Source organism: Podarcis raffonei, chromosome 16, assembly GCF_027172205.1.
Source record: "Podarcis raffonei isolate rPodRaf1 chromosome 16, rPodRaf1.pri, whole genome shotgun sequence".
Classification (NCBI taxonomy): Eukaryota; Metazoa; Chordata; class Lepidosauria; order Squamata; family Lacertidae; genus Podarcis; species Podarcis raffonei.
Genome location: NC_070617.1, coordinates 14863009 through 14886070, shown reverse-complemented (window position 1 = coordinate 14886070; position 23062 = coordinate 14863009). Strand labels below are relative to the sequence as shown.

General features: G+C 52.0%; 1 protein-coding gene across 1 annotated transcript in view; it reads right to left on the bottom strand.

Annotated features, from left to right (window-relative positions):
* Window positions 1–20617, bottom strand: part of RASGRP2 (RAS guanyl releasing protein 2) — a 41657-nt gene extending 21040 nt beyond the window's left edge. Inside the window, exons 1-10 of the mRNA XM_053368865.1 lie at window positions 20366–20617; window positions 13108–13263; window positions 11166–11268; window positions 9926–9988; window positions 9113–9244; window positions 8472–8622; window positions 7213–7386; window positions 5078–5194; window positions 3923–4204; window positions 1733–1810 (exon numbers count right to left, since the gene is read on the bottom strand). Coding sequence (XP_053224840.1) covers window positions 1733–1810; window positions 3923–4204; window positions 5078–5194; window positions 7213–7386; window positions 8472–8622; window positions 9113–9244; window positions 9926–9988; window positions 11166–11268; window positions 13108–13180 — 1173 coding nt within the window. The 5' untranslated portion in view covers window positions 13181–13263; window positions 20366–20617. The remainder of the gene's footprint in view (window positions 1–1732; window positions 1811–3922; window positions 4205–5077; window positions 5195–7212; window positions 7387–8471; window positions 8623–9112; window positions 9245–9925; window positions 9989–11165; window positions 11269–13107; window positions 13264–20365) is intronic.
* Between the last annotated feature and the right edge of the window lie 2445 nt (window positions 20618–23062).

Below are 23062 nucleotides of genomic sequence, written 5' to 3'. Positions count from 1 at the left end.
TGGCCCCTTCCAACTCCACAATTCTATGATTCTATATAAATTAAACATAGGCACTCTTCATGCAAGTGTGTGCCTGAGAGGGGATACGATAGCAGGCTTGAAATATCTGAAGAGCTGTTGCTGGGAAGAGAGAGCAAGCTTGTTTTCTGCTGCTCCAGAGGGAAAGACCCCAACCAACGGATTCAAATAACAAGAAAAGAAATTCTAAGTAAATATCAGGAATAGTTTTCGGAGGGCAAAAGCTGTTTGACAGTGGAAATGACAACCTGGGAAGGGGGTGGACTCTCCTTCACTGGCGGTTTTTAAGCAGCAGTCAGATGGGCATCTGTTAAGGACTTCTTAGCTGTGATTCCTGCATTGCAGGGGGTTGGGCTAGTCAGGGGTCAGTAAACTTTTTCAGCAGGGGGCCAGTCCACTGTCCCTCAGACCTTGTAGGGGGCCAGACTATATTTTTTTGGGGGGGGGAGAGAATGAATTCCTATGACTAAATGACTCTCGTGGTCCCGTCCAACTCTGCGATTCTATGATCCTGTCCCTTTAAGTGTTTTGTAACTCTCTCGCTGCCCCTGTTGCAGCAGTTTCTGCTCTTCCCCCTTCCTCTCTCCAGATGTCAAATCCATTTGCGATGCTCATATCATGCTCGGCTCCCAAGGAGGCCAGAGGGGGTCACTCAGGGTCACGCCAGGGATAGAAGGCTCTGCCTTGTCCTGAGCCATCGACCAATGACCTGCCCAGCCCAGCAATGATTCCCCTGCTCTTCCTCTTTTTCCGAACAGTCTTTATTTACGCATTCTCAGTAGTAAATACAGACTGATGGTCTAATTCAAAACAGCTCCCTCTTCCCCTCTGCCTCCTCCCCCATTCATTCCATATATACAGTGCTTTTTTCCGGGGAAATGCAGGGCTATGCATACCCCTAACCATTTTGTGAATCTAAGTTTGGGCTCATTGAAGGGCAGTATTTCAATATGAGTAGGAAAATGAGAGTACCCCTAAACATTTTTTAAGAAAAAAAGCACTGCATGTGTGTGTGTGTGTGTGTGTGTGTGTGTGTGTGTGTGTATGTATATATATTCCAAAATATATCCTGATCCTGAAACTGAGATCCTGGGGATTGAACCTGTGGCTGCCTGAATGCAATGGCAGGGGCTCCGCCATGGAGATATGAGGCCAAGGCCTCAAGCGGCAGGTCGAGGACTCAGACCCAAAGAAGGAAAGATTGTGGGGTTTCACAGGTTTCACAGATTGTGGGGTTTCTCACCTGGGCACGATCAACCTCTCTCTCTCTCTCTCTCTCTCTCTCACACACACACACACACACACTCACACCCATCCCTGATTGATTGATTGATTGATTGATTGATTGCAGTTATATACCACACCCTTTTCTCCAGACAGCTGAAGGTAGCAGCATACATGGTTCTCCCCCTCTCCTCATTTAATCCCCCAAACAACAACCCTGTGAGGTGGGGTTAGGCCAAGATGCAGGGACTGCCCCCCCAGGTCACCCAGTGAGCCTCATCGCCAAGTGGGGGATTTGAACCCTGGTCTCCCAGGTCCTGGTCTGACACTCTAACCACTGCACTGCATTGTCTCTCAGCTGGCAGTTACAAGGTGGCAAGGGGATGAGGAAATACACACACACTCCTCTTCCGCTGCCATTTCCCACACACACTAGGGCTGCTTTGATTCGGGCCCCGTCTCGATCCTGCCAGTATCATTAGGGGCTTACTGTGGATTTGTTCCGGGGCTCCCGCTGCAGAGAGAGCTGGTAGATCTCCTCTTCTGTCTGGTACTGATCCAGGGAGACCTGAGACACACACAAAGCAAAGTCAGAGCTTGAGACTTGCTGTTTCCAATATTAGAGTTGTCCCCGTTTTGTATAGAAAATGTTCTGTTTGCCGGCTGACCTCAGTCCAGTCCACAGCTAGCCTTGAAAGTGCCACAAGACTCTCTCTTCTCCCTTTCCTGCTAGATCTGTTGCAATCTTTCTCCAAAAACGTCTAACTGCAAGGATGGGATCCCCACTGCTCAATGCAGGGCCCCACCTCACTAAATGGGTATTTAAGTCCAGGGTGCTTCAGGGGCCACCTGAGTCCTTATATCCCAGCTCAGTCACTAAGATCATCTGCAGGAGTGTAATTGATTGTTTCCTGAGTTGGTGAGGCTCATCAGACAACAACGAGAAAAAGAGCCTTTTGTACCACCAGCCCAGACCAGTGGAACTCTCTGCCACTGGAGATTCAGCAGGTTCCTTCTGTTTCAACCTTTTAAATGCCAGCAGAAAACTTTTCTGGGCTTTTCTGGCCAGGTCCATGGAGGTAATAACTGTAAGAACATATTCTCCCACAATGGCTAACTGAAGTCTCTCTTTAAATTTCCTATGGTTGTATTGTATGGTCATCTAGCCCAACCCACTGCAATGCAGGAATCTTTCACTCAACATGGGACTCGAACCCGTGACTCTAAGAGTCTCATGCTCTACCAACTGAGCTAAAATAAATAAACAAACTTTGTCGAGGAAGTTTTGTAGGCCCCCATCCTGTTGCCTCAAATGCAACTGGGCTGCGTTGCAAAGGGAGACCCAGAGGTCACCGCAAGCAATCTGCACCCCCCAAAAAAAATAATTGTGGGATGTAACATCACAAAAGCAGTCAAATACAACATTTCCTGTTTGCCCAGAGTGGACACACAGGGGAATGTTGCTCCAGCCAGGTGACTTCCTGTCACACCTGGTCTGGAGCAATCCTCCCCCTGTGTGACCAGCTAGATATCTGGGCATGACCATGGCCTGGGAGACCCCATAAAAGGGCTGGTCACGCAGCCATCTTCCCTTCTCTCCTGATGCTCTCACTTTCTTGACTACCTTCCTTGATGCTTTTGCTGTGTGCTTGTTTCTCAGCCAGCAGCACAGGGGCTCATTCCTCACAAAAGGATGAATCCACACCTTTCTCTGTAACTGTAACTAAAAGCTAAAGCCTGGCTTCAGGATCATTCTGTGAACTGAATGTAAGTCAGGCTTCCTCAACCTCAGCCCTCCAGGTGTTTTGAGACTACAATTCCCATCATCCCTGACCACCGGCCCTGCTAGCTAGGGATCATGGGAGTTGTAGGCCAAAAACATCTGGAGGGCGGAGGTTGAGGAAGCCTGATGTAAGTAAACCTTATTATTACTTTTAAAGAAGACTGTTGTGTCATTATTGTTTTTAAGAGGGAACTAAAGGGGATGCAGGTGGCGCTGTGGGTTAAACCACAGAGCCTAGGGCTTGCTGATCAGAAGGTCGGTGGTTCGAATCCCCGTGACAGGGTGAGCTCCCGTTGCTCGGTCCCTGCTCCTGCCACCCTAGCAGTTTGAAAGCATGTCAAAGTGCAAGTAGATAAATAGGTACCGCTCCGGCGGGAAGGTAAACGGCATTTCCGTGCGCTGCTCTGGTTCGCCAGAAGCGGCTCAGTCATGCTGGCCGCATGACCTGGAAGTTGTACACCGGCTCTCTTGGCCAATAAAGTGAGATAAGTGCCGCAACCCCAGAGTCGGCCACGACTGGACCTAATGGTCAGGGGTCCCTTTACCTTTACCTTAAAATGGATTTACCAGGAACAATCCAATCTGGACAAGCCAGACTGGATTGCTTAACTCAAGAGATTCAAACGAATCTACCAACTAGCTTCCTGCTATGTAAAAGAGAATGTGCCCTGCTACTAGCTCACTAGCATGAGTGAGGAAGGATAATATTTAATCAATATATCCTCTCCTACGATCCTCAACATTCCCACAAAAATGACCAAGTGTCTTGAAATCTGAAGTGGGGCAGGGAAGAGATTGAGGGGAAGGAGGAACCTCTAAGCACTGGCATTCCAGGACCCCTCCAGGACTGGAAACTGGAGGGACACCCAAGGACAGGGGGGCAGAAGCAGAGCTTACCATGAGGAGGTTGAGGAGGTCAGGGTTGGCCTCAAAGGGCGGGCGGATGCTCTGGACCATGGCCAGCTCACTGAGGATGCTGAACAGCTGTTGCATCTTGTTCCCGTTGAGGCACTTGTGCGCCCGGTCCAGCCAGTCGGGGAGGGCCACGTGGACAGCCACCAGGTCCTTGAGGTGGACTCCCAGGATGGGGAACTTAAAGCCCACGCACTCGGCAAAGCGCCGCCGGTAGCGGCTGTAGTTCCCCACGGACGTCAGCAATTCCGTCAGTGACTCCCAGACCTGAGCAGGACAGGGGAAAGCAAAGAGTGGATAACAACAACAGCCCCTTGAAGGCAGGCGTGAAGGATGAGGAGGGGGCAGCCCTGCCTCCAGAGAAGCTCAGCTCTTCCCATGAGGGCTAGCTACTTGCTTCTTCCAAATGGTTGCTATTCAACCAACATATGGGCAAATGTAGATAAGGAGAGTCAGAGGAAATGCCAGAGGTGTGGAGCTCTGAGGTTGTACTACGGCAGGATCAGGTCCAACTTTTCCTACCAAGCAGACTGCAAGAGCACTTCAACATGGAACCCACACACTGTGGGGGTGGAGTGAGGCCAAAATTTGATTCTCCACCCCCCCCCCAGCTCATGTGCTACCTTTCCAAAGCCGGCCAAGCGATACTGTGGGCTTTGGGAAGGAGGCACCAGGCTCTGGCAGGGTCCTAGAGCCTTCCCACCTGCTCCTGACAGCTGGAAAAGCACTAACTAGGCTTTGGGAAGGAGACAGGATGATTCTAGGACCCTGCCAGAGCCCTCACGCCTCCTTCCCAAAGGCCAGCGGCTGGCTGACCCAGCCCCACAAATGAAAGATAAGGGTGTTTTTGGACCAGAGGGGTGGGAGGCAGAGTAGCAGGTCTTTAGGCAGCCCCACCCACAGAGAATCTAAAACCCGAAGCATCAATCTGCTCCACTCTCTCTCATCTCCCTTTAAGGATGGGGGGTGCAGACCCAGCCCAAGGAGGGGGGCAGGCAAGAGAATAAGCAGCAGCAAGAGAGGCAAGTGTGGAGCCTGCTGAGAGCCACTGGCCAACAGATTCTGCAACCCCTGTGAGCTCCTTACACAGCCTGCCTCTCCCCTCAATGCAGAAAAGACCCAACCACCGCTACCACCTACCTTGGTGGTCTCCTGGCTCACGAAACTGTGGGTCTCCTTGAGGCGGGAGATGGAGCTGTGGCTCAGCCCCCCCACCACGGCCATCAGGGTGTTGAAATTCTGCAGCTGGAGGAGCCTCTGAGAGCAGAAGTTGGGGGGGGTTGAAGGGCAAGGCAGGAGAGGAAGAAATACAGTGGTACCTCAGTCTACAGACACTTCAGGTTACAGACTCCACTAACCCAGAAACAGTACCTCAGGTTAAGAACTTTGCTTCAGGATGAGAACAGAAATCGTGCTCCAGCGGTGCGGCAGCAGCAGGAGGCCCCGTTAGCTAAAGGTGTTACGTACTGAAGTTCTCACCCTGGGCCAGCAGGAGGATACTGTAGATAGTTATGCAAATGCAGGATCGAAAAGTGACGTTCAGTGATTGGATAGTTTTAGAAAATGGCAACTGTTGCCATTTTCTAAAACTATCCAATCACTGAACGCCACTTTTCGATCCTGCATTTGCATACAAAACTATCCAATCACTAAACGTCACTTTTCGATCCTGCATTTGCATAACTATCTACAGTATCCCCCTGCTGGCCCAGGGTGAGAACTTCAGTACGTAACACCTTTAGCTAAGGGGGCCTCCTGCTGCTGCCGCACCGCTGGAGCACGATTTCTGGTTTACACAGTGCTTCTCCTCCTCCTCCCTCCTCATTTAACCCCCCACAACAACCCTGCGAGGTGGGTTGGGCTGAGAGGCAGAGACTGGCCCAAGTGGGGAATGTGAACCCTGGTCTCCCAGGTCCCAGCCTAACACTAACCACTACACCCTGCTGCCTCTGTTCTGGAGCAGGGAATCCCTGCTTCACCCCTACCTGAGGAACCTGATTTCCCAGCATCCTAAGACATGCAGGAAGTCTCCCCCTCCCCGCCATCCCTAATCTCCTTGGGCCCAGACCCCCCAAATCAGGGGAGGTCCAGGTGCAAAGTGCAGTAGCCCAAAGGCCGCTTGAGGGGATCCCCAGGTCCCCCGACTGCTCTTTGATGCCAGCTATAATCTGGAGCAGGCGGTTTTGTGCTGCTCCTGGATCACCTCCCGCCCCCTTCTCAATCTCTGAATGTATAAATAGATATTTAGAGAGTCTCCCATGTGTGCGCTTTCTCTCTCTCTCTCCTCTTCAAAGAAAAATGACCTAGAAAAAAAGGTTGCTCTGAACTTCACACTGTCCAGCAGGGAGAGGCAAAGGGCCAGCAGGTTTGATTAATTTAGCTGCCATCCCCACTAATTGAGGCTCCGGGCTCCAGGCGCTCACGCTTAGAAACCTTTGGGGAGGTTGCCGGGAGGCAAGCAGGCTGACAGGGCACTGCAGGAAAAACAGGGCAAGACCTGAATCAGAGAACTGTAGAGTCCAGTCCAACGCCTCGCAATGGAGGAATCACAGCTGGGCTGGTGTTTGTTTGTCTGTTTATGGGGGAGCTCGGATTTGGAATTGGAAGAAACCTGGGTGGTAAATGCATCAGCTCGCGTTTGGTGTATAAAAACCAAGACGTCTGTCCTAATCTGGACTTGTTTGCAAATTCACAGTTTGGGTCCCTGCTGGGTTATAGGGCTTTAGGAATCGGGGTTATAAAATACAGGATCCGGGCTCTAGAACCTCTTACATAGGATGCTCAGTGATAGCGCAGCACCTCAAGAAAAGAAGAGTTTGGATTTGATATCCCGCTTTATCACTACCCTAAGGAGTCTCAAAGCGGCTAACATTCTCCTTTCCCTTCCTCCCCCACAACAAACACTCTGTGAGGTGAGTGGGGCTGAGAGACTTCAAAGAAGTGTGACTGGCCCAAGGTCACCCAGCAGCTGCATGTGGAGGAGCGGAGATGCGAACCCGGTTCACCAGATTACGAGTCTACCGCTCTTAACCACTACACCAAGGACTGCCTCTCACCAAATAAAACATCCTGGACCCTGAGATCATCCTCTGAAGCCCTTCTTTGTGTGCTTCCTCCATGTGAGATCCAGAGGGTGGCAACATGAGAATGGCAGTCGGCTACGTTCAGGGGTTGGTTGGTTGGTTGGTTTGATTGATTGATTTGAGAGGCTCAAAATCAAAAGCAGGTGACAATCTCAAGAGGGTTGCAGAAGGCAAGGACGCGCGCTTTCTCACCTGGGCCACCATGACGAAGCGAGTGATGACCTGGGCTCGCTGCTGGGCGGTGGGCTTGCTGAGCACCATGAGCTGCACCCATTGGGAGACGCTGTTGAAGAGGGTGATGAAGCGCTCCAGGATGGGGTTGTCCACCGTGCAGCCATGCATGACGAAACTGTGGTAGTCTTGGAACTGGGGGGGGGGGGTGAGAGGGGAAAGCAGATCAGCTGAGGCCGAGGGAGGCCAGTTGTTTGAATGGTGCCCCGATAGGGCCCAGAAAACAGCACATCTGTTTTAAAAACACCAACACGAACCCAGTGAGGCAACTAAGATTTTGTACCTGAGCCTGCATATTTCCTCCTCCCTCCCCAATCCATTTTCCTTTCATGTTGTGTCTTTTCCTTTCATGTCGTGCCTCCACTCCTGGAGGCAGGAAGCTTCTGCGGAGAGTTGCTGCTGTTGACTCTCAGGTCCTTCTCTACGGCATTTGGTTGGCCGTTCTGAAAAAAAGGGGCTGGTCCTGCTCCCAAGGTCTGATGGGTGGGGAGGTAAGGACACTCCTGGCTCTGTGGAAAAGCCAAGCCTGGTCTCAGAGACCTGGATGGTCGTTGCAGGGAAAGGGAGGTGGGTTGAGAAGCAGAACACAGCCAGGCCGTGGTGGTCACCGGTCTCAATGGCAATAAAAGATGAGACAGATTCATGAAGGTTACTTGCCAGAGAACCTATGCTTTGCCTCCACGGTCAGAGGCAGCAATGCTTACGATTGCCAGTTGCCAGAAGCCACACAAGGAGAAAGGGCCACTGCCATTCTAAGAGCTGTTTGTGGTGAGTTCTGTCACCTCTTTTTCTAGAAAAATAGCACCGGGTTTGGGTCGTTTTAAGAGTGCTCATATTGTGTTTGGTGATGTTTGTGTGCCGCTTTCTCTCCTAAAAAGCAGGGCATACATCAGTTAAATACAGTGGTACCTCTGGTTGCAAATGGGATCCGTTCCGGAGGCCCATTCGCAACATGAGCAGAACGCAACCCGCGTCTGCGTGTTTGCAGGTCGCGATTCGCCGCTTCTGCACATGCACGTGACATCATTTTGCACGTCTGTGCATGCGCGAGCGGCGAAACCCGGAAGTAACCCTTTCCGGTCTGCGGAACGCAACCTGAAAACGTGCAACCTGAAGCAAACGTAACATGAGGTATGACTGTACCCGTGGCCCCACCCAGCAAGACCCACACACGGGATGGAGAGGAGGGACTCAGCCACCACCGCCTTCATGGATCTTACCAGGATCTTGCTGAAGGAGTGGTACTCCAGGTGGGTGAGGTGTTCGGCCAGCTCCCCCGACTCCAAGTGGTCAAAGAGAAGGGACGTCTTGCGCTTCTTCTGGGCCACCGGCTGGCGCTGTGTGACTTGCCTCTTCCACTTGTAGGTGGGGCTGGAAGGGGGACGCAAGAGTTCAGCCTCTACCTGGGATGTGCAAAAGCAGAGGTGGGGACCAGCTGGCTCCTAAAGGGTACTAAGGGCCCGTCTGCCAGCCTGGCTTCGAATCCCTGGCACTTGGCAGAGCTGCATGCCATTGCCAAGTTTTTCAGATCTCAGCCTTAAAGTCCCACCATGAGGCCAGCCCTGCAGCTTGCAGAAAGTTGACGCACAACAGAGCTAAATGCAAGGCGAGGTTTTCCTTGGCTTCCATGAATTGCATTCCAAGCCCCACAGAGGGAGCCACCACCAAGGAGGCCCTGCACTTACTCCCAACTTGCTGAGCTCAGGGCTCTGGGGTAGAACTCGGTGGATGCTGCACACCAGGAATGCAAGGCTCACAGCCTGAGGTTCGCACACCGGAATCAGATGCAACCTGCCAGAACTTAACCCAGGAAGGACAGGGGGCAGGGACTGTTGTGGGGGGCCCCATGCTGTTTACCTACACGCTCTCTATGTCAATGAGGCTGCTGTGACGTTGGTTCCCTTCCCGGCCCAGAAGCTCCTTCAGTTCCTTGATCTGCTCGGCCAGCTCTGGGTTTAGGTCAAATTCCGCTGGGAACGCCGAGATCCAGTATCTGCCGGAACCAGGAGTGACATGGTCAGTGGCAAAGTCAGAAGGGGGCAGCAGATTATCTCCAAGCAAGGAGGGCAGAAGATTTGCAGCCACCTCTCCACCACCCTGCCCCACACCCAGGCAGCCCCCAAAGTCCAGAAGTGCCGCAGCATCACATGATTTTCACTGTGAACACCTTGCTTTGGGATGGGCCCAGAGTGGCTAGGGAAACCCAGCCAGATGGGCAGGGTATAAATATATTATTATTATTATTATTATTATTATTATTATTATTATTATTACTATTATTCCCACAGAACATCCATCCCGTGGGAACCACACCAGTATTGATAGGTTTTATTCATAAGGGAATAGAAAAGAAGAAGTAAATTCAAAGTAAGTTGGTTGGTGAGTGCACTGTTTGGGTGCAATGTCATTTGCAGTGTGAATGGTTATTTTCTCAGTTACGGTACGCTTCAACTGTGAGGAACTTTCAAAACAGGAAGTCTCCGGGCCTGACGTCTAAACTAAGAATCCCACCTGCCCTTCCTGCTGGGTCCGAGGCCCACCAACGGCTTCCTGAAAAACCCCAAGTGTTACTTCCCCAACCTGCCACTCCCCAAACTGTCCAGACCATCCCCTCATTTTCTCTCCATAGCAGCCTTCCCACAAACCACTCCACCCTCCCTGCTCCAGCACCTACCGGACCAAGTGGCAAGTCTTGACTTGCAGGGAGCTGTTTTCTGACCCGCGAGACTCCTGATAAGTTCAGGGCAGAGTTAAGGAGCAAAAGGGAAAGAGGGAGGAACTGTGTGTGTGTTGTGGGGTATTTGGGGCAATGGGGGTGTTTTAAACTGCAAACTATCCAATAGGTAGAGCAAAGGTTTTGTGCTGCAGCTGCATCCAAGCTATTAAAATTATGATCGCTAAAAAAATAAATTCACTTCCTGCATGAAACTTGTACTTAATGTGAGGTTTCAGCCTTCATGCATGGAACTCTGTTTTGTCAGCAACCAGGCCCCAGGCTCTATTAAAAAGAGGTCTCCCATTCTGCCACTGTTGTGGTTTATAAGTGTGAAGAAGAAAGCACGAAAAATAATACGATGAAAAGGATCCAGGGCACAGAGAGAACAACTATGCACAAACGGAAGAAAAGCTGGTGCAAGAAGGGCCTGGCAATGTGTAACTCTGGAGAGATTCAGGTAAGGCTGTTAAAGGTGCTGGGAATTGTAGTTCTGTGAGAGGAAAACTACAACTCCCAGAATTCTTCGCTGGGAATCTAAAGGCGCTTTAGACGTATGGTATGTACACAGTCCCAGCTCCACTGCGGAGAGCGCAACTAACTACTTTTCTCATCCTTGGGAGGGCAGGGGCCAAAAGGCAGGTGCCCACTCATCCCACATTCCCCTTGTCCCCTTCACCACCCAGTTTGAAGACATGGGAAATAACAGCCTGGCTGTTATTTTCCAAGGAGCAGATATTGGCAGCTTCCAGAGAGGAGGCGCCAAACGCTCATAAATCATTCCTCTTCCACTGTGAGCTGCAAATGGAAGTGACTCTCCAAGCTTCAGGGGGCCGGTCACTTTTTCTGGATGGTCATCATCCCACAATGTTGCAGCCACAACAGGGCAGTGGGAAGAGAGGGAGGAAAGGTCCAGTATCCTCAAGCTGCCTGGGGTTTTTTTGGCGGTGGAGATTCTGAGTGATCCATATATCTTAAGTCCTTTGCTACCCCTGCACTAAGTGTCTTCTGGACATTATGGAACTGCAGCACCTATCACCCCCCAGGAAGCAGGACTATGCTTCCTGGAGCAGACAGGAGATGCAGTTCAAAGCACCTGGCGAGCACCAGGACAGGGAAACCTAGTGCAAGACATTTGCGGAAGGAAACGATGCTGGTGGCTGGGTGTGGAGATTGTGCCCGGCGGGCTAAGGAAGGATATATCTGAAGCAACTTGGCAGCCAGCTCTGAGGAAGGGATGTACCAGGGGTGCATCATGAGGAACATGCGGACCAGCTGGGGGTCTCGAACTTTGCCCTCATCGTCTGCAAAAAGAAAAAGAAATGCAAGTCAGAGCAAGTCCCTCCTGGGAAGTTAACAACAGCAACAACATCCTTCTTTGGAGGTTTTTAAGCATTGGTTGGATGGGGATTTTTTAGCTGTGACTGCTGCCTTGCGGGGGGTTGGACTGGATGACCTTGGGGGGTCTCTTCCAACTCTACAATTCTACGATTCTGTGATTTCCCACTCTGCCTCTTGCTCCACAGGGCCCACAGCCACAAAGTCCGCCCACTCCCACTCTCCCCCCCTCCATCACACCTTGCACACTGTAAGGATGGCCAACATGGTGACCTCCAAATCTTTCGGACTTCAACTCCCAGCAGCTCCAAACAGTATGGCTGATGGTCAGCGTTGATGGGAGTTGTAGTCCAAAGTGTAAGAACTTCGGAGGAGGCTGCTGGAGCTGGGCATTGGCTCATCGAGTCCAGTTTCCTCATCTCAGAGTGGCCAACCAGGTCCCCATCCCACCCCCATGGGAGACCCACAAGCAGGAACTGAGCATAACAGCCACTGGCAAAGACAATGCCTTTTGGGTACTTTGTGGGATGTTCCTCTGTCAAATGAGGTTTGCCGCACTGCCGCCACCCCACCCCACCCCCCGCACTGCTGCTTTAAGGTTTCAGGAGACAAGTGAAAAGGCCTTTGCCTAAATATATATTCCCCTGCTCAATTTGAAAGCTTTTGAAAGCTTTTACTGCTGTCTCCCCCACCCCAGAGTAATTTTGTTAATGTGATGGCCTTTTTAGGAGTGTTTTTATCTTTTGTTGGTGATGCCTGCTGCCTTGGGTCCCTTTTGGAACAAAGGCAGCTTCTAGTAATGTTTACAGTCCTAGATAAACACACACCCTTCAGTTCAGACCACTCAGGAGCTCAGAAGTGGGATCAAAGACCATCCAAAGAGCCCTGGAGCAGGAGCAGGAGCAGCAGCTGCATCAGGTCAATGGAGATCTTCTGGTCCAGCATCCTCTTTCCCAGGAAGAGGGGAGGACATGATGAGCACAGTTGCCCTTTCCTGCTCATCCTCTTCTGAGGCTCTGGTGCTGGAGGGCTTGTGCAGCACAATCACATCTTACGCGCATATAACTTGAGCGATTTCAACCACACGCGATTGAGGCCTGGCCAGTTGAAACTACACAAATTAAATGCATGTACAGCAGAGAGCTTCAAAGCTCTTTTTTGTGCCAGGTTTTCCCAGTGTGGAAAGTGCTTTTCATTTTCTGATACAATTCTTACCAAATTTCCAAATTTTTACAAATTCAAATCCAATAGTTGCATCATTTCATGCATTGACTTCCCACCCCCACCCTCCACAGTGTTTTTACTCCTTTATACTGCATTCTCAAATTCTCTTCTATTACCAAAACCCCTGTAATATTTTATCTTTTTTCTTCTGCCGCTCCTATCTTGTACCCTGCCCGCAATTTCATTTGTTTGCAGTGCTTGTCCAAATAGGCCAAAAAAAGGGCCTCCACTCTTCTATAAAAAGCTTGTCATTTTGATCTCTTAATATTGCTGTCAGCTTTGCCATTTACGCATAGTTCATAACTTCTAAAAGCCATTCCTCTTTTTTCAACTCAGCCCTGCTTACCTGGCAAGGCCCACTCAGCACAGGGGCTCTGGGATACCCTCACGAGATCTCACGGGGCCGTCCGAGTTCCCGCGAGATCTCACGGGGCCATCCCCATACTTCCAGAGTCAGTACACCAATGCAATGCAGGACAGGAGCAGTTGCTTTAAAGCATCACCAGGCCAAGAAAACCACTGCCCCACCTCCTGAGACCTCAGTCATTTGTCCCTTCCCTGCCTCTCCCGCTCCTCCTCACCAAAGGCCTCGATGCAGCCCTGCAGAAGCTCATCCACTGTGCAGCCCTTTTCCAGGTCCAGAGTCTCAGACATTGTGGCTCCCGGATCCCCTTCGCTCACAAAAGACGCCCCACGGCTACCAGCAGGTTGCTATCCCCAGGGAGCAGGGCAAAAACCTGAAAAGAGAGAAGGAAAGAGGTTTCAGACATCTCTGAGGTTACAAAGGAGCGTGTGCTCTCCCTCCCTCGGGGCTCAGCCTGGGGGAAGTGGGTGCAGGAGCCCAGAGGGGGGTTTTCCCCAGATTAATAGCATGCCAGGGACGTGGGTGGTGCTGTGGGTTAAACCACAGAGCCTAGGACTTGCCGATCAGAAGGTCGGCGGTTCAAATCCCCGCGACGGGGTGAGCTCCCGTTGCTCAGTCCCTGCTCCTGCCAACCTAGCAGTTTGAAAGTATAGTGCAAGTAGATAAATAGGTACCGCTCCGGCCAGAAGGTAAACAGCGTTTCCGTGCGCTGCTCTAGTTCGCCAGAAGTGGCTTAGTCATGCTGGCCACATGACCCGAAAGCTGTACTACAGCTCCCTCGGCCAATAAAGCGAGATGAGCGCCGCAACCCCAGAGTCGGTCATGACTGGACGTAATGGTCAGGGGTCCCTTTACCTTTACCTAATAGCATGCTGGGTTACTGGGTCACTATTAGCACATCAGCCAAGTGGCTTGAAATCAGCTTGCCTGATGGCCAGTCTGCCCAAGGCTTACAACTGGCCGCAAGGAAGAGGAGGAGGCCCTGCTCCCAGATCTGACATAAAGACCCAGCAGACTGGCAGACATGATAGGCAGGGCCTTTCTAGTTCTGGCCCCTGTACGTAGAACCCTCTCCCCCAAGAAGTGCTAGGTTAGGTTTTGAACAAACCCTTAAAATGTTACTTTCTTCCAACTGCATTCTATTAAAAGGTGGCATTTTAAACTGCCTTTGTCTCCACCTCTTTCGGGGTCTGTTTGTTCGTTTTTGTAACCAAATTGCTTTATTTGTATTTTAATTTTCATTTTATGATTTCCGTTCTCCTTTGCCACCTGCTTTGAGTACACTTTGCCCTGCAAGGTGGGATCTCCATACTTTCAGACTGACCAATGAATCAATAAAATGGCAGGCCAGCCGGTGTGATAAGAAGCTGGAGGGTGCAAAAGAGGCAGTGGTCACCATTGTGGTTTGGTTGTGGGAATGTCAGCCAGCTGGGAATGGCACTTTCTGCCTTTGCTCTGGGATGCCAACATTTCCTTAGCTCCCAACCTACCTTGTGTCTCCTAGTCATGGCATCTCTCTCTCTTTTCCCCCACCACCCAAATGCCGTGAGGACAGTCTTACTGGATCAAACCATGCACACCTACCCCAGCATACTGCCTCCAACAGTGGAAAGCCTATTGCTCCAGAAAGCTCTGCAAGTCGGGCCCTGAAGGCAACACGGACCCCCCTGAAGCATTCAAAACAGCCTCCTGAGGACTAGCTGCTTTGGGGGGACACACACCCCCCCCAGAAGTGCTCAGCGTCATCTCAGAACAGCAACGGGGGAGAGGAAACGGCGTTTGAGGGCAGGCGAGAGGATGAAGAAAGCCACTGGGTTGAGCCTCTTCCACCCACAGAAGATGTCAGAATCGTACTCCACGACTTTTAAGTGGGGGCTGCTCTTGCTGGGGCAGATTATATAATAATTGTTTCTTTGAAGAAGGGAACTGGGTGACTTGTCATTTGCTTCATCCTCATCCTTAACGATACACTGAACTCAAATGCTATCTCCGGCATGTTGCAGTGGCTCGCTGCTGAACTTCCCCAGGCTCAGGGTTCATATTTGGTTCTGCAACAGGGGTGGGGAACTGAGGTGGGGGCTGGGCTCCAGCTTTTGTGGTACTAGAACTCCTGTCGCCCTATGCTGGCTTCTGGGCAAGGCTGGATTAACGATTAAGCAAAATAAGCATGTGCTTAAGGTGGGCACGACAGAGAGTTTCCATTGCCAGACTTGCTACGGACCATATGGTGGAGCTGAACAAAAATAAACATTATTTCTACAAATATAGAAAAATAAACATTATTTTCCCTCTTATGGTAGGTTTCATTTCATTTTGAAAAATGAAATTTCATTTGATGGTTTATTCTTGTTTAAAATTTGAATCAGATATATATGGGGGCACCAAAATCTTTCAGGGGCTTCCGACAGTGTTTCCCAAACTTGGCTCTCCAGTTGTTTTGGGACTACAATTCCCATCATCCCTGACCACTGGTTCTGCTAGCTAGGGATGATGGGAGTTGTAGTCCAGAAACAGCTGGAGACCCAAGTTTGGGAAACGCTGACTTAGGGCCTCTAAAGGTCTTAAAATCTGACCCTGCCGATGGGAGTTGGAGCCTGGAAGCATCCGGAAGACAGCAGGTTTCCAATCCTTGTTCTAGGGAGACCACAAGCAATAAATTTGGGATTTAAACATTCCCCCTATGATGCCCTTCTTATTGCACATTCATTTGTGCTCGCAATGCTATCACGGCAGTCACATACCATCCCACTTTTGACACTTTGGGACGCGGGTGGCACTGTGGTCTAAACCACTGAGCCTCTTGGGCTTACCGATCAGAAGGTCGGCAGTTCAAATCCCCATGACGGGGGAGCTCCCATTGCTCTGCCCCAGCTCCTGCCAACCTAGCAGTCTGAAAGCACACCAGCGCAAGTAGATAAATAGGTACCGCTGCGGCGGGAAGATAAACGGTGTTTCTGTGCACTCTGGTTTCCGTGGGGTGTCCCATTGCATCAGAAGCAGTTTAATCATGCTGGTCACGTGACCCAGAAAGCACCGCAATCCCAAAGTCACCTTTGACTGGACTTAACTGTCCAGGGGTCCCTTACCCTTTTTTTTTTTTTTTAGCTTTTACTTATTGCACCTGCAAAGGTTTTGGGGTGGTCACACTGCCTCACTTCCAGGTGGTGCACACCCCAAACCTTCCTGCTGAAAGACCGTAACTTTTTACAACACAAATTGTTCTGCTTTATTTTTGTCCTACTTGTGTTGTGCTACACACACGCATCTCCAACTCCAAGAGCAGAAATAAAGATCCAGTACTCCTGGCTCTGAGCAGGGCCTCTCTGCCTCCTTTTGGACATCTGAACCCAAGCCAAGAAATCTTCAGTCCCCTGGAGAAATGTTGGACCACAATCCCTGCTTGCTGCTGCCTCTCTATTCAGGAGGAAACAGGGCGACGCACAGCTGGGGTGGGGAATTCATTTCTTCAGCCCTCCTCTTCCTCCTGCTGCTGCAAATGGGCAGGAGCAGAAAAGGACGGGGTCTCCTTGGGGGACGATGGCGCTAAGTCACTACTGCCCCCCTCCCCAAGCAGATTCTCTCGCCTGTCCATCCTGCCACCCTCCTCCTCCTCGTCGTCCCAAGCAAGGGAAAGAATCAAGGAATGTTGGAAAGGCACACTGGGCTCCAGAGCTTCTGCCAAGGGATGACTCAGGGCTGGCAGCTGATTTTAGACAGGCCCCTCCACTGCCTGGGAATTCCAACTGGCCTCTCTCAGCGGCTCTTGTCCCTGGAAACGCCAGGCCTAAACAGAGAGACTGCAGCTCATGGCCGCCCAGAGAAAAGAGCTCAATTGTAGGCTGCAAAACTTAAGAACCTAAAAAGAGCCTGACGGATCGGGCCAGCGGCCTATCTAACCCAGCCTCCTGTTTTCACAGTGGACCACCAGATGCTTGTAGGGAGCCCGCAAGCACCAGACCACTCTCCCGCCCTGTGTTTTGCAGCAACTGGCAAACAGAAGCATCGCTGCCTCCAACTGCAGAGGGCGTGCATAGCCATTGACAGCCTGTCCCTCCATGAACTTGCCCAGTCCTCTTTTAAAGCCAAGTTGGTGCCCATCACTGCCTCTGGTGGCAGGGAGTTCCACTGTCTAAGAAGCTTCACCTGCCGCAGGCAACAGTCCGTCACACCAACACATCCAAACACAATGCACTCATCCCTCTCAATGTGGTGTGATGGTCAGAATGTCCGGCTAAGGGCCCGGGAGACCAGGGTTCAAAGCCACATTCGGCCATGAAATTCAAGGGGTGACCTTGGGCCAGTCGCTGTCTCCTACCCTAACCTACCTCACAGGGCTGATTATAGAGGATAAAATGGAGAGAGGGAGAACCATGCCTTGAGTTCCTTAAAGGAAAATAAGGAGAGGTGGAAATGTAATGAATAGATAAACATGGTTAATACAAGAAAAAAAAGAGAGACTTTTACGTATTTAAAACAGAGCCTGGATAGCTCAGCTGGTTAGAGTGTGGTGCTGATAATTAATGCCAAGGTTGCGGGGAGCTGACACAGCTGCACACATACACCCCAAGACAAGAACTAGGAAACTTCCCTCGCCGTCTTAGCTCAGTTCTGTATCTATACAGACTGGCAGCAGCTTAGACAAGGAGTCTCTCCCAGCCCTGCCTGAAGATGGCGGGACTTGAACCTGGGACCTTCTGCACGCAGAACAGGTGCTCAGCCACCAAGCTACAGCCTGACTTTGGCTGCATTCTGAAAGCACACGCTGCTCCCTTTCTCTTGCTAATCTATTGAGCTGTATCACTAAGGCCTTAGGAGCTCAGAAAGTTGCCCTATACTGAATCAGGAACCCCCCCCCCCCAGCTATCCGTCTAGCTCAGTATGGTCCACACTGGCTGGCAGGAGCTCTCCAAGGTTTCAGGCAGATGCCTGCAGATGCCAGCAGAGACTGAACTCTGGCCACAGGGATTTGTTGTTTTGAGTACCAGAACTGAAGTGTGCTCACACAAAATGTGCTCTCGTTTCCACAAGTGATCTTCATTTCGGCAGGATAATTGAGGGCGGCATCGTTTTACTGTTGCTTTGTTTAAACCACCAGGAGTCAGAAATACTTGCAAATCACAGAGAGCAGGCAATAGATCCAATAGATCTTTCTCCTTCTGACAACCCCTGGTGTAGTGCTTGGAAAGGGTGGAAGCCTGTTTAACCTGGGTAAAGGAAGTCTTTGGGCGAAGGGATGCACAGAAGCCCCCTACAAATCCCAGAAGGGCTTTCCTCATCATCACCATGCAGAAGAGCGGGCTCCCAACAAAATATTTTTTAAAAAAACAGTAAAACATCACCCATTAAAAACTTCCCTGAAGAGGGCTGCCTTCTAAAAGTCAAATAGTTGTTTATCTGTTCGACATCTGATGGGAGGGTGTTCCACAGGGTGGGTGCCACTGTCAAGAAGGCCCTCTAGATTTCTGTTGAATGTTAGGGGACACTTCTCAGTGGAAAAAAGCAGTTCGGCAGTGGAACTAACAACCTTGGTGCAGAGAGAGGGATGGAAGGCCAGCTCTCCCTCCCTGAGGATTTCAAGCTGTTTCTGCACAACCACCTGTCAGAGATGCTCAGACTCTGGATTACCTCCATGGACCAGCCAGAGGGCTGGCCTGGATGGCCTTGAAGACCCCCATCTCCAAACTCTCTGCTTGCACGATGCTGTGAGACCCAGGTTCAAATCCCCACTCAGCCACGTCCCTCTCTAGGATAGTCATTGTCTTTCGGCCCAGCCTACCCCGCAGGGTTGTTGTGCGTGGGGAAGAGGCCCCCAGGCCTGTGAGCTGGAAGGTGCTCAAGCAGAGAGGCGGGCAAGCATCTGCTGCTCCTTCCCCCAGCAGGGAGTTCTCCAGCGCAGCGCCCAGAATCCCGGCGTGGAGTAAGGAATGTCTTTATGTCGTAGAAGGAGATTATTATTAATCTTTTGAGACAGGCCTTTGTGCTCGGAAATGGTGGGTTGGCGTTTTTTGCTGGCGGAGTTATTTTTAGGCAAGTTTTGCTCAAAAGCCAGGCAGGAGCGCCAGGAGCTGAGAGATGGCAGGCCAGGTCGGTTGGCTACAGGAGAGGCGCCGCTTCGAGAGAGGCACAGCCCTTCAGACCCCACATCTCAGGGTCTCCCGTCCCCTCCTGATTCCTGCAAACTGATTTCATTTTCTCTTCCCATCCCGCACCCCCCCATCCATTCACCGCACCTCCAACGCAATGCATACCCAAAGGCCTCCTTGCAAAATTGCATGTTGCAAAATGCCATTTCCCAACAGCCGCCCTCGAGAGCAGGGTAAATATATTGACAGCAGATTGTCTGAGTGGCACAAACATTTATCAACATAAAGCTGTTGCTGATTTTGCACACACACAAAAGGCGAATGGGGAAAGATAGACAGCGCAAGCCCCGGTGCTGCAGAGGGGGCGCGCACAAAGGCAAGCCCCCCGCCCCGCGCTCTACAATCCAAAGCCTCCGCGCAGGGCGGGGGTGGGAGGTGGGGGTGAAATGCAAGTTTGCCCTCTGCACACAACCTGCGCATCACCTCCCACAGGGCTCCTGCCACCGCAAACCCGCACACACAAAGACACACATACACACACACGCTGCCGAGACGCACAGGCGAGGCGCCACCGTTTCGCTGCTGCTTTGCATGCACGGCGGGCGCCCACGGCAGGTGCAGCCCCGCTGCCACGCAAGGGCCACACACCAGGCGGCACCCCCCCCAAATCGTGATGCACCGAGGGGCCACGGCGCCCTTCCCCAAGCACCACTGAGCCCAAAGCACTGGTGGATCCACATGTCCGGTCTTCTGCCCTCCCCATGGAAGGCTGAAGCGGGCTGCGACAGCTGCCCTGCAAGAGCAGGGGAAATGCTGCGCGGTGTCGTGGGGGGGGGCGTGCGGGGAGCGCAAAGCTGCACTTTGCATGGCCCTCAAATCGAGCAAAGGCACCCAGGCGGCGGAATGGGCGCTGCAAGGCAGGTGATCTCCCTCTTTCATTTGGGCAACGGGGTGGGGGGAGGTGACCCCAAACCTCTCCCCTCCCACCCCCCACTTCCATGCGGCAAGGGGGTCAGAGAGGCTTAACTTATTTCTAAAACCTGCCTACCTGGACACCGCCCCTTCTGGGAAGCGCAGGTGCTGCGGATGGGCTGCCAAGGGAAAGGCACTCTGCACGCAGCCAGAGGCACTCTTTCCGCCTGGGCAGGTGCCTCCTCGGGGCTCTCGCGTCTCACCCTTCCCAAGAATAGCGCTGGGGCAAAAGCAATGCCTTCCCCCGCCACCTTCCCAGGAGGCGCGCACTCGGTACATGCCCAGAGGTGCTCTCGCCGCGGGGCTGCAACGAAGGCTCCGCGCTGACCTCTAGCAGAATGGCCCAGGGAACGACTCCCTCGGCGGGAGCGACTCTCGCGCTCTCCCGGCCAGACTGGCGGCGGCGGCGGCGGCACTCACCGTGGCTTCGGGGCGGCTCCAGCCCGCTGGCGCTGCGCTCCGACGGCCGCTCGGTCTGGCTGCGGCGGCGCTGCCTTTGCCTTTGCCTCGGCGTACGCAAAACGCAGCCGCGTCTCGCCACCGGAGGGAGGGCGGGGACGGAAGGAGGGAGGGAGGGAGGGGAGAGCGAGGCAGCGGGGAGAGGACCAGCCCAGCACCCTCCCGCCTCGGACGCCCCCTCGCCCCGCTCGCCTCTCCGACCGAGAGCGCACGGAGGAAGAGGTCAGGTCTGCTCCGACAGAGACGGAGGAAGGGGGGGGGCGAGGAAGAGGACCCCCCGCAAGCTCCGCGCGCGCCCCCGCCCGGTGGTCGTCGTGGCTTTTTGGACCCCCAATCGGCTTCTCACCTGCCCGGCCTTCGTCCCAGGGTGCCTCTGAGAATGTGCAGAGTCTCTTCCCTCTTCGGGATGGCCCGCCTGAGAGAAGGTGAGGGGGCCGCCCTCTTTCAGCGCCTGAACTCGCCCCCAGCCCTCAATGCAACAACGCACCGAGAGCAATCGGAAAGAACAGGGTGTCCCAGAGCACGTGCAGAGTGTGTTTCCCGAAACACACAGAGGCAAAGTAAGTAAAAGTGCCCCAGTGTTTCCGAATCAGTGAAAGGGAAAATGACAGAAGCATGTGTAGAGAACAGCTCTCAGAACATCGGAGAGCAAATAAGAGGACGCCGCAGAGCATGTGCAGAGTGCGTGCCCCCCAAATAACAGAGGACATGAGCAGAGTCTTCTTTATAGGAGTGTGTATGTGAGAGAGGGGGAGGGAGGGGCGCCGTCAGAGCGGATCCCGACTGATGGGTTAACTCCTGTAGTTCTGCAAAGAAGCGAGATTTGCTCAAAGCTTCGGTTTTTAAAAAAATAAATTATTCTGCTTCTGCTGCAGAGCAGCATATAAAAGTAGCACACTGAAAACGCAAAACAATTTCATTAACAAAGCAATTACTAATTGGCGAGGGGGTAGCATTCCCCCTCCCACCAGACACTAAATAGTGCCCCCCCACCTTCCCGAGAATTTACACAGGATAACTCCCCCCCCCTCGGATTCTGCTCTATTTCAATATGTGGGGAATAAATTAAGAACCTTCCCACTGGGGGTGGAGGGGGAGAGACTGTATTGAGGAGGGGATTGTGTCATGAATGAAGTGTGTGCTTGTGTGTGTGTAGGCACTCCCCAGAAAGTGCTGCCACTACTGGGGTGCCTTTTGGGGTGTCGCGGAGGCAGGGGGTGCAAAGAGGAGGCCTGAAGCGCCACTGCAGCCCTCCAGGGGTCCAGAGATTGCCTGCATTTTGGCAGCGCAGCATCCCCCAGTTGCCATAGCAACTGGCTCTGCAGGGCTCTGATTGAAGAGGGCTGGAGGGCCTGGCACTACTCAACTCCCCCTCCCCAGTCCACCTCCCCCCCCCAACCAGGTTGAGTGCACATGAGAAGCTGACTCAAGGAGGCATTGGCCTTTGTTTCCGCCTTGCCATATCCTGATGAGCAGTCAGCCCTCTGCACATGCCAAGGGGCACCCTTTCATTTCTTGCAATAGACACGGGTGAATTTTCTCAGAGGCATGCGCTCTTTTCCCTGCACAAAGCTTGGCCCCTGACCATGAGCAACTGGTGCTTCCTCCAAGATGAAGAAGCAACAGAATGCCTCTGAGCACATACAGAGTTCCTTCCCCACACATCTGCAAAAAAGGGGCTTTTGAGAAAGAGATTGTGGCTTCCAACAGGTTCAAATCCTAGAGCCTTTCCTCTTGAGATATTAAGCACCGCTGCTGACCAGACCTGGTTTTAGCTTTATCTGTGGACAGGATATGACCCAAACATGAGTTGATGCTGGCCCTGGAAGCGTTTAAAGAGTTGTACCAATTTTAATTTGTTTCAGTCTGATTTATTGCTGCTTTAATCTTCTGCATGCTTAAATCACGGCTGTAAAAATTTTAGTGATAATTTTATTGTTTTATCATTTTTATAAAACTGCTTTGCATTTTTTCCTACAATCAAGCAGTATATAAATTTTATGAAATAAATAAAATAAATAACAGAGGGCTGGTGTTTCAGTCCTTGGCTGTAACCATTCCATGTTCTTGCCTGAGAGGCTTTGGGAAGCGAGAGGCTTTGGGGGCCACAAGAGGCATGGCTTTTGGACCACCCTGAGAGGAGGTCCTCCTCTCCCACCTCCTGCCCAGCCAGGCTGAACGCAACCCATAGAGTCAGGTCTGTAGAGTTGCAAGGGACCCCCAGAGTCATCTAGTCCAACCCCCTGTGGGGCAAGAATGACAGCTTAAGCATCCCTGACAGATGGCTGCCCAACCCGTGCTGCTGGAAGTGGTCCCTGCAGCTGAGCCTTTATGCCAGGAGCTTTCCCAGGTGGGAGTTTCCCACTGCAGCTGCCCTCCGCACATGGCTTAGGATGCCACATGGAGCACAGCAGAACTCGCTTCCAAATTCCAAGTAAGCCCGGTCAGAATCATGACTGTAAAACTCACAAGAACCTGAGAACATGGGTAGGCAAGCTAAGGCCCGGGGGCCAGATCCAGCCCAATCACCTTCTATTTCTTTTCTTAGAAATTTTATTTACAACATAATATAAACCCCCCACCCCCCAATACAGAAATCCACCCTCATTAAATGTGAACATAACATACAATAAGCATAACATACAACAATACAAACAA